Raw genomic sequence first — 12,011 nt, forward strand, 5'->3', positions numbered from 1 at the left:
GTGGTTCCAATTCTTTTCCCTATATGAACAGCTATTTAACATGCATTTACAAACAGAGAAATTCACACACATACAGAGAGCAAATGCCACCTCCATGCAATCTTTCTGCCAGGACTAACACACTTCAGTTTCATATAGGCTTGAGTTAATAAATAAATAAATAAATAAATAATTTTTTAAAAATATAAATTTCATCTCATATTTTAGGAAATTTAAAAAAACTATGAGGTTTCACATTAGCCCAAAACACCTTTAAGTATCATGTGTTTCTACTCTACAACACATAAAAGCCTATATTGAAAGGAATTCACCTAAGTACATATATTATGATGACTACTTTTAAAATTATTTCCTAATGGCAACAGAAGGTATCATGCATGCACTTCAGCTGAAGTCTTCTGAATCCAGCACCTCTCAGACAAACATATAGAACCTTTCTTGCAAACTCACCTTCTTCCCAGTTCAGTAACTTGATTTCACAACAGACTAAAGGTGCTCCCACTCTCCCTGTACTGTAGTCACAAGCTAGAGTTTAAAAAAGAGCATTTTTCAGAAAAAAAAAAAAAAAAAAGAAGTTGTCATGCTCCTTATTTAGTGAAAATTAACTATTTGTTTCTGAACTTTAATTCATAAAACCGAATTTCCACAAAAAAACCCCACACATCACAGAAGTTTGTGGATCACCAACAAACATAATACACATTCTACAAGTCAGCATAACCTAGCCATGAACATTAGATAGTCCTCATACAATTCCCAGGTAAATCACACCACTGCCAGAAAATAGCAGCTCTGTTTCTGTCACCACCGGGTGCGAGTGAAATTTTAGGACTTAAAAGGCAACGGAAATCATTAAGTCCCATTACAACTAAACTAAAATCAGGTGCAGGCTCTTACATTCCATTTTTAATATTCCTAGTGTTCCAGTATACTCACCAAAATTAGAAATAATTTATTCAGTTCAACTGGCAAGTGCAATAATGCCAAGATCCCATACCCACTATTACAGGTTTCTCTATCACAAATGAGAACATTCATTTTATATGTAGGTCACCAGCTTTAGCACAGTGTGTCAAAATGAGCAGTCCTACTGTTTTACACATTTACGATTACAAGTAGTCCCCAGGATGCCCCAGTTACGCTTGGTGGCACAGGGCAGGTGCACAGACTGGCACAGATGACCCCGCTCACGCACCTTCCATGATGGTGCCGGCTCCAGCCGATTCCGTCAGCCCATACCCCTGACCCACGGGGCAGCAGAAACAAATGTTCATGAACCGCTGGGTCGCTGCCGAGAGCGGAGCTCCTCCGCAAAGCAGGACGCGAAGCTTCCCACCTAGCAGCATTCGTACTTTCCGGAAAATAAGGCTAAAGTGCAAAGATAAGAGTATGTATCTGTTGCTTAAAAACAAAACAAGACAGTACCTAATTTTGTATCTGAACTGAAAGTTTCCACCATCTAAACTTCTATGGCAATGAAAATTTTGACGTAGCACATTGAAGTTTTCAAAAACACAGGCACAGATTTCTAAGCTTGTTTCCAAATTCTAATTTGAAGATGGGTTAAATGTTTTAAGAACATAAAGTCCTGTGATTTTCTTCCCAAAATAATTTAAATACATTTTGCAACTATATTATCCTTTAATCTCACTGAAGTTGGAATCGATCCTTATGGGTTCCTTCTAACTTTAGATAGTCTGATTCACTTCTGTAAAAACAGGAATACCTACAGGAATAGACGTCCCATCTTACCCAAAAAGAGTATAGATATGTTATTAAAGTCTTGATGAAATAATGTAACCGATAAAAAACTCCTCTCAGTTTCAAGTTAAATAACACCCAAATTATATTAATAAATATTTAAAACCATCACACATTTGTTGTTTCAATTTACACTTAATTGCAGACTCATTCAAAATGTCAACATTAAAACAAAGAAAAGCACAGGAAAAATCAGATACTATTCATACGGCAAGACTTTGCAAAGCATTTTTTTGCACCCTTAAAAATAAAATTACCTATCACAGAGCGGGGTAGTATAACCTTTGGAAATCTGTTCCATTTTGTAGTTATAGGCCAAGATAAACAGATTCCGCTGGAAACTAGTCATTTCATTCACTTTATTCATGACGTTTTTGTAGATCCGATCCATAATTTCCTAGTTACATAAAAAGATTAACTTTAACTCAAAGAAACACAAATCCTAAATTCAGTACAACAAAAAGGAAACATGATTTAGAAATTCTAGTGTGTTTCAGGTGCCAGCCTGTTCCAGGCTGCCTCCTCTTCACTGCTAAGAGACAGCAAGGTGTCCACAGACCAGGAGGAAGGCAAACACACCTGAGCAGGAGCACCAGGTAACCCCAAGCTGCCTGTTGCCAACTATCTCAGTCCATTCATTTACTATGATGAACAACAGATGACTAACTGAAATGGCAATCTAATCCCCACAGCTGTTAAAACTTCGAAAAATGTTGACATTCATACAATTAATGTTTATCTCCAACATACAAATAAATACCAAAAAAAAAAAATTCTAAGCTCCCTTAACAAAGGTCCTTTTTTTATTTACATTATGACTGCATTAATTTTGTTGTTAAAAAAACTGAATTATGAATATTTTAAAAATATCTTTTAAAATTATTTATTCTTCAGTTACTCACCGGGACAGCTGCCATTAGGGTTGGCTTAAGTGTAGTAACATCACCTTTGCTTCCTTTCTTTATTTTAGAGGACTAAAGAGAAGAACAAGCTTACTAGCAGACATATTCAAGATTTTTCATACGAGAAACAAATGACATAGGACATCTCTCAAACCATCATTTTAAGTTATATGTTAACAATTAAAACTAGTTCAGAGTACCAATCATAACCACCAATACACTGTTTCATGAATTATAGAAAAAAATGTTCTATTTTTTAAGAAATATTACAAAGACCTGCTGTAAGTAATTATATATGTATATTTTTTTAACCATAAGGGCTTACATCTACAACATACCTGGTCAGCCAATGTCTGAGGCGAAGAGTAACCAATGCGGCACCCATGAGACAGACACACCAGTTCAGCACTCAGCTCCAGAACATGGGCGAGAGGCAAATAGCCAATATAGACATCTTTTTCCCTGTAAAGAATTTTTAAAATATAGGTTTATGCTGTACCATTAGAGTCCTCAGATGAGTCACTAAACTAAACTTACACAGAGCATACTGTAGATCTAGAAAAAGTGGAAAAACGCCTTTGAGCTTGAGAATGTGTTTCAAATAATATGGGTTTTGTTTCGAAAGTTGCATACTGCACACTGTAGGTTTAAGGCATGAACAAAGTGTGATGTTTACTCATCCCAAGACAACTAACCGTGTGTTATGGTTGTGAAGGCAACGCTATGGACAAGATTAAAAAAACTGCACCAAACAAAGAAACCACAGAATTTAACAGTAACCAAAGGCAGTACTGCTTAGGGAAGCTTTCAACCCTCCTAGTGCAAGGTGACCCACAGGCTTGTGTGCCCTGGTCTTGCCCATATAGAGAAGATAAGAGAACAAACAGCACATGAAGTGATCCTATCATTTAATGCAGCACAGGAAGATGCTCAGACATCAGTGCATAGTATGATGTGCCACAGACAGAACAATCTAAAACTGTTAATGTTTTACATAGTAGTTAATCGAAAATTATATGCAGCTACCTGACTTTTGCCGGTAAATATCCGTTGGTACGTACCCCACTTTTGGAATCCTCTCAGCCATTCCAGTTATCCCAGCAATTATGTTGCAATGGGAGATCATAACTCCTTTGGGAACTCCTGTGGATCCACTTGTGTACATGATCACCGCAATATCCGAGGGCACAGGCCTGGACTGCTGTTTGTGTCCTGTAATTTGTGTTAAAAAAAGAGAATGTATAATGTGTGGAGAGCTTCCCAGACTGGGAGATGTGATATACTAACATATTTCAGCAGTCATTCCAATATAACTATATGACTATTGCTACTACATTTTGCTTTCAGTTAAAAAGATGGTGGTTCAGTTTAAGTGCCTTCACGAAGAATAGGAACCTCTTTGTATTAGCTGAGCAATACTTTGAGTGGTTGTCCTAGACTATCATGACAACACGTTGCTGTTATGTTTCCCATATTCCTGCAGAGGAGACAAAAACAGGCAGAGATTTGGCTTCTCCAAAATGCCACTGAGCTCCATATGTTCTTGGGGACATGGTTTAGAGGTAGACTTGGCAGTGTTAGGTTAACGGCTGGACTCGATGCTCTTAAAGGTCTTTTCCAACCAAAATGACTGTATGTTTCTGCGATCCCTGGGCAGGTCTGCCGTGCTGGTTCCACGCTGCCACAGGGTCCATCCCCTTTGCAAAGGGACTTTCTCACGCGTTCCCCAGCAGGGGAACAACACGCTGCCTCACCTGCAACACCTGCGGCGAGGCACTGCTCAGCCAACATGGGCTCCACTTTCTACAAATATTTAAAGGAAGTTCAATAGATTTAATACGATTCAAGTGGCTCTTAAATGCTTACACTGAGAGCAGGAAAATATAAAAACAATTGTGCTTTTTTCAGAGGAAAAACTGCATAATGCATCATACATGTGGCAGAACATACACACTGAATGAGAAGAGTGAAAGTATATTTAATAATTTCGCACTCACTGAATCCTGTCCACCCTGCACGATGAACAACACAGAGGAAAACAGAAGCAGCAGCTCATGTACTTAAAATATTCATTGAACATCTTGACCATAAATAGTTCATTGGAGTATTCAATGATTTATTAATGTTTAACTCAAATATAATATTCCTTTATTATAGTGTATGGTATGTGATATTCAAAAGACCGAAGGATTAGACATCTTTTTACATAGCACACAGATTAAAAAATCTCAAGGAGCTAATGAATTATAGCCATCATTTTTTCTCCTGGTGTTGTCTGAAACAGTTTTACTAGTACATAGAACTGGTACATCAAAAAGGGAAAACTGCCTTTTAAAGAAACTGAGAGGTCACGATGTTGGGAGCAAACCTGCCATTCCCCTGAACATCAACAGCAGCACGATTAACCACTCAACCTACTCCTAAAACAAAATTCAATCCAACATTCATGTGCCTTCAGTAAAAAGATTCTGAAAACATAAATAAGAAGAAAGCAACTACTGAACATAATGAAATCTTAAGATATCAGATTCAGCAGCTCTTCAAAGCAAAGAATAAAAATTTGTTATTATAATAGTTACAACACCTTCTGAAATTCTGAATTCTAATTTGAAAATTGTTACATAGATCGGAAACAGAATTCAAGAAATTTACACAGTAAATTGACACTTCCAGAAATGCAAAGAAGTGACCAAGTTTTATCAGATTTAAATTGCCAATGTACATTTTAATTTTTCAATTTAAAACAAATTAATGGCAGTGAATTAGGGATGTCTTTTGCTATAAAATGCACAGTAATTTCCTCTGTGTGCTCTAAATAACCTGGTTTTAATATGTCTGATCATAAGAATGGTTTCTAAGTTTCTATCCTGGCCTAAATGCTTATCCTAAAAATTGTTCTTCAACATGTGGCACTTGTTGTGGAGAAGAGCTTTTCATAAAAGCATTTTACTCTGTTGAAAAACAAACCAAAAACCACATCCTAAAATTCAATCACAACCAGACCAAACAACCCCACAGCTTTTAGTTAAAGAAAAAGCAGATGATAAAAGGTTAATCACTGTGTAATTTTTTGAGACCTGCAATTTCCCAAGGTTTACTCAACAGGGTCAACATAAGACAACAAGTGAGGTGATCCAAAGAAAAAGAAGAGACAACCTACCAGTGTCTGCCTTGGCGCCCATGGCCTGCACTGAAGCCATCGTGTGAACAATGACGCCCTTGGGAAACTCCGACCACGTTGTTGGTTTGCCATCCACCGTAATGATGTGTCGCAGCAGCGGCACCTGAGAAACAATCGCCTGTGGAAATGAACATGTGTTCAGAAATGCAGAATTGTGCCAATAAGAAGGAAAAAAAACAACACCATCTACCTACTGTACACATTTTAAAAAGATTTTACTTAAAATATCTGAGAATTTAAAATATCCGGGGATAAACCTGTCTAGCTCAAACAGCTGCAAAGCTTGAAACTTTCCACATTTAGATTTGCTCGACTAATTGAACTTTCCACTTGAAGTCCAAAAGCTTTTCCAACCATTTACTGATCTGGGTCTTATTTCAAGAAAACTTCACAAATAAGACTGCAAAGACTTGTAGAGATAATTGACTTTCCAGTCTCAGAACACTGAGAAAAAAAGTCCTGGTGACACTGGGCTAACATTAAGTCTCATGTTGCTCCTTGGTTACTACACTATTTAAAATAAGCAACAGCTAGCAAAAATACAGGAAATTATTAGTTAAGCACAAAGTAAGCTCTTCAAACAAAACTGAGTTCTAAAACAATTATCAGTGTTCGAGTGGAAGAAGAGATTATTATCATCTCTATTAGAATACATTCATTCTGTTACTGCAAGCTGAAATAAATGCGCATTGTATACAAAAGGTTTGGGAAATTTTCATTCGAAATCCAGCAACAGTGCGTAGTTTCTAATTAAAAAAATTCCCTTATGTGAAAGGTCTAGTTCCCCCAAAACACATCACGATAAACCTCATGCAGATCCACTGTTCCACTTGTATATTCAATCTCAGTAAGTCAAAAAAGGTTTTTTGACTGTTCTCAATGTTTAATAAGCTTTCGCCTGCACTGCAAAACAGCTCTAACTCTTCAAGCACCCATCTTTAGATTTAAGAGCCGTTCTCTGCTGGGAAAACATCCAACAATAAATCAGGAGGATGATCACATTTGCCTATTCATATACAACCTATACGTTTTTCTGCTCTTCCTGTTTGCTTCAACTGTTAAATTTATGGGCACTAAATCCATCCAGAAGCCATAACAGTTTCTTGAAAAGGTTGTTCCAGGCAGCACTGCAGCTCTTCTATAGTGCAAATTGCTCATCCTGTTCTCCAAAGTCAATGAGGAGCCACAATCCCACTGCAGGCTAACTATGTTTTTTTATGTACGTGAAGACAGCTACATAAATCTTATTCCAAAAGAAGTGTCTGCCCTATAGAAAGCCAGTAAATCATTCTTCTCTACTATGGAACCAGGTCTTTTAACCGTAATGAACAGATACACCAGAAAGAGAGAGACAAAGAACAGTTTTCTTACCTTCAGTTTTGTTTGCATCAATTCTTTACTAGTAATGATGGTGGTCACCTCTGTTTCATTTAGCCCATGAACAATTGCTGCGCCTCCCAGAGTAGCGTACAGAGTAACAACTGAAACACAAAACAGGTTAAAAAAAAAGAGTCAGTCTCTATTTTATGCTTTCAAGTATAGTTTACAATAAAGGTCTGAGATTAACTTATGCCAAGTTAGGCAAAACAGCAAAAATATTCATCAACTACTAGAAAAGTGGTACAGTTTTGTGCTTTAAAAAAATACTTATTGCTTGGATTTAAATACAGCATGATTTTCAGTCATTCCCAGAAGGAATAAAGAACAACATTGCCCGTGTTTACCATTTTTCAACCAATTTTCAGACCATTTTCAAGGTCTAATTAGAACTACCAGAACCACATTACCCTATGTAATTACCTTCTAGATCTACTCGAGTACCTTCATGGCTTTTACCATTGTAAAAGTAGGAATCTGTTCTCAGTGTAATACAGTGATTAACAGACCTCTTGTACACAGGAAAGAAACAGCTTTCATTTATGTGACTTCTCAGAATTCACATGCCACGTTACCAGGCTTTTGCAATTGACTGCTATTAAGAAATTATTATAACATTGTAATACGTGTCATCAGCAGATAAGTCTCACACTTAGCAATAAATCTGTGACTATCATATTCTCCCTTCTATTTAAAACAACGTAGAGGTTTAATCATCACGATCATTAGACACTGAACTGACATAATGAGAATACAGAACAGGAAGGAAAGAAAATATTTAGGAAATTGACAAATACAAGAAACAGTGTTTCTAATAAAGGACAGTTCATTAGCAGAGTGTTAAACCACTATTATTTTGTATTAACAATTTAAAAAACATATTTAATTTCCTGTCATTTCTATGGGAACTGCATGAGAAAAGACAGGAAGAGACTGGGAAAGAAAAAGGCAGCTCAAAAAGGTAGAGAGGTTCTGCTCTCCAGAAAATAATGATTGCCTGTTTTCCAAGCAGAATGCTAAACAAGGGCTTCTCAAAAAAGTTGTAAGCTAAATCAACACAATCACAATAATTACAAAATTGGTGGAAGTTTTGTTCACGTCAGGTATCTGAATTTCTTCTGTACAGCGTGTTTGAAAAAGATGGACCCAATTTCAAATCACTATATCATTGAAATGGGGTCCACCTTTTTGAAACACCCTATATTTTAGCTGAATATTTAAACAACATAATTAAAACAAGACATCCCATTGTACATTAGGTCTGTAACCGTACTATGTTCATTGCAGAGAAAAAAAAAAAAAAAAATCAAACTCTGTTGTATTCTAAGGTTTGAAATCCAGGGAGTTATTCAGTGCAGCATACCAAGGAAAAACTCAAAAGCAGTTTTCTTACACAGAAAAGTAAATAGTTGACTTCTCCTTATTTTTTCCTTGTTAAAACAGTCCATTATAGTTCGGAACTGTTGCAGGGCAAACACACATGCACTGTGTTTTCTTTAATTTGGTGGGAGCAGAGTCCAGCCGAGTGCCTCTCCCGTTCCCACGAGCTCTCTCCACTCACTGCGCTGACCCCTGTTACACAAACATCTCGCAGAAACTCAGCTGCCCCGAGCCAGCCAGCACAACGCAGGCGACGCACCACCCGAAAGCACACTATAGGCTCTGAAATAACCGCTTATGCAGTTAATTGCTCTTCTACAAATAAGTGCATCAAGGACATCTTGCAGCTTTATGCTAGAGCCAAGGAGGAGGACATATATAATACTATTTATATGATGGTGTACTGACGTCATGGAGAGAAAACAACTGAGCAATGAGACTGATCCGTGAAATTCTCACTTCTCCACATAAGTACCTAAAACTTTTTCAGGCAAATCTGAAAGATGAGGTGATTTCTCTCCTTTCTCTCGAAGGCATACTAAAAGGGATTATCTTTCGTGTTGATCTGTACACAAGCAATAGTACACGTGAGTCTCTGATATCTGGACTTCTGCTATGAATACCGCTCTAGAAGCCTGACAATATGAAAAAAAAAATTTCAACACAACTGAATTTGCCAGCTAATATACATGAACAAAGCCCTACCCTAAAGAAATAAACAGAACATTTGCCATTTATTTCAATGTAACCGAAGCGTTAAACTGAGTATTTCAGCCTCCATCACACATAACAAATAAAAGGCAAAGTAAACCTTCAAAGGCTTTGGCCAAGTCAACTCTGACAAAACCACTTCTGCTCAAGCTTCACAAAAGCATGATTAAAAAATGAAACATAAGTTTTCCTGTTTATTACTTGGTTATACACTCAGGTGTTTTATCCGCCCACACTAGTGAAGAGCTCTTCACACAGATGAAGAGGAGATACTTTGGAAGAAAATCTGTTTTCATGTTAGTACTTTCCATTTTTGAACTAGCAATCCCACTCAACCTCTTGCAAGTACAAGACTTAGATAGCTTGAAACAATTTAAAATTTACGATCTGGCAAGTATTTCTAATCATAAAACCACTTATTTGTGTGAGTAATCCATAACATAAAAATTACTTTCCCCACTTTAATTCTGTAGTACAAAAGGCATTCTCTCCAACATTAAGTATGAAGCAGATGAACCTGCTCTCTTGGCATCAGTTCTGGGAACATCCCATTAGATTTAACACATTTCACATTCGGACAGAATGTCACAACACTATCACAGCAGCTGGCTGTTGTGAAACTTGTAAACTGAAAATGCTAATATAAGTCATTTAGCAATATCTTGCCACACTACTTCTTCAACATCATCTGGATGTTATAATTCTTTCAGCAAACAGACTACGTGAATACTGCATGATAATATCATCATCTGCCAACACACAAGTCAGCCAAGTTCACATAAGATGACATACAGCTCTGATGCTAAACACCACGTCAGACAGTGCGCTGAAGCACGTCTCAATACGGGAATTTAAAACATTAATCCAATAAACCCAAAAACACATGCATACCATTCTACACGTGATATCCATCCACTATCTCAGATATTTCTTTTCCTCAAAGTACAAAATCTTCCAAGGATTTGTAAGTGTACTTCATTTCCACAGAAAGAAGTAATTCATACAAGCCTTTGCATTTTATTCCCAGGATAGTCACGAGGAATCCAGATGCCAAAAGTGATAAAAGGGAACTGACATGGTGTATTATGAGACATCTAGTTTAAAAGCAACACAGGCATCTCATCCGAAAGCAGCCTGTGCAGAACTCTGCTCTGGCAGGTAAGTTAGCAGCCGTCACTCACTGAGGAAAGGACCAAAAATATCACTGAATTTAGGCTGGAAGGCACCTGGGAAAATCACCTGCACAAAACAGTTCACTAGAGCAGAGTGCTCAGGGCCACAGCCAGTCCAGTTTTAAGTATCTCCAGTGATGGAGACTTCACAGCCATTCTAGGTTCCTGTTCTGGTACTTAACCACCCTCACAATGAAGACATTTGTCCTAATATTTCATAAAATTTTCCTGTGTTTCAACTTGGGCCTGTTGCCTCCAGTCTTATCAAAACACACCTTTGAGCAGAGTCTAGCTTCATCCTCTCCATACGTTCCCACTAGACAGTTTTAGACAGCAACAAGATCTCAACTCATTTTAACGCTGAACAGAGCCTGCTCCATCAGCCTCTTCTGGCATGTCACGTTCTCCAATCCCTTCAGCGTCTTGGCAGCCCTCCACTGGACTCACTCCAGTACGTACACCAAGGTCTTTTTTTCTACTGGGAAGCCCAGAGCTGGGCACAGTCCTCTAGATGTGATCTCACCAGCATCCAAATGGAGAAGGACCACTTCCCTGTTCTCCCTGCTACACGCACGTTACTACCACTCAGGATGCTGTCAGCCTTCACTGCAAGAAGGCACTGCGTGCTTGTGCTTGACCATCCCCTACCAGGACCCCCAGGTTCTCCTCTGCAAGGCTGCTCTCTATCCGATTGTCCCCCAGCCTACACTGGTGCACGAGGTTATCCCAGCACGTACGAGAATTTGTAACTGCCTTCTCCAGCTGACAGGTCCCTCAGCATCAGCCCTGCTCTCCAGTGTCTGGGCTGTGACCTGCTGTGTGTGCACTGTCCCACGATAAAGACGCTGAACAGCACTGGACTCTGTATCAACTCCCGAGGGCTGGCAGCTGATCCTGCTGATCAGCCCTTTCAGCCAATGCACCAATGAATCTTCCATCCATCTTACCAGCTACTTACACAGTTTCTATCTAAATAATTTCGATTTACAGATACTACAACAGAACATGTCAAAGGCCTTGCTAAAGTCACAGTACACAACACGCATGCTCTCCTTGTCCCCAGAGACAGTCATCACACAAGGCAAGCAGGCTGATTTTGGAACGGTATGGGCTTGGGCAGTACCTCTTGTAACCAACTCCACCCTTAAAACCAAGGGAATAATACAGTGTATGGGTATATACAACATAACCACGCAGACCCACAGTAAAGACTTATATAAATGAAAACAGCTATATACTCATGAATGAATGGCTTCTCAAACTGAAACAGACTCATGCTTAGAGCAGAGAAGGACCATTTAAGATACAATTTTCTTGTTAGGCTTGATTCCAAAATCTGAATATAGTCTAATCGATATACATCTTGAAAGTAGGTAGGTAGTAAATCACGAATTTCTGCACATCTGGCTTTTACAGCCCACCTCTTACTGAAGGAGGGTAAATGTGGCATGGGAGAGAAGAGGCCAAAGCCTGTGAGCAACTGCAGGTTCCAGAGTGCCCTGTGGGAAAATGAGAAATGTCCCCCCA

The 12,011-nt window shown here is 38.4% G+C and overlaps 1 protein-coding gene across 2 annotated transcripts in view; it reads right to left on the bottom strand.

Moving 5' to 3' along the window:
• The window catches only part of ACSL3 (acyl-CoA synthetase long chain family member 3), a 49,783-nt gene that overhangs the window by 12,075 nt on the left and 25,697 nt on the right, over positions 1–12,011 (bottom strand). For both annotated transcript variants that reach the window (XM_082055233.1, XM_082055234.1), the window contains exons 4-11: positions 7,216–7,325; positions 5,824–5,962; positions 3,725–3,875; positions 3,002–3,125; positions 2,664–2,735; positions 2,019–2,158; positions 1,196–1,368; positions 451–525 (exon numbers count right to left, since the gene is read on the bottom strand). In XM_082055233.1, the coding sequence (XP_081911359.1) occupies positions 451–525; positions 1,196–1,368; positions 2,019–2,158; positions 2,664–2,735; positions 3,002–3,125; positions 3,725–3,875; positions 5,824–5,962; positions 7,216–7,325 (984 nt within the window). The remainder of the gene's footprint in view (positions 1–450; positions 526–1,195; positions 1,369–2,018; positions 2,159–2,663; positions 2,736–3,001; positions 3,126–3,724; positions 3,876–5,823; positions 5,963–7,215; positions 7,326–12,011) is intronic.

The sequence above is a fragment of the Streptopelia decaocto genome, assembly GCF_964273445.1.
Source record: "Streptopelia decaocto genome assembly, chromosome: 6".
Taxonomy (NCBI): domain Eukaryota; kingdom Metazoa; phylum Chordata; class Aves; order Columbiformes; family Columbidae; genus Streptopelia; species Streptopelia decaocto.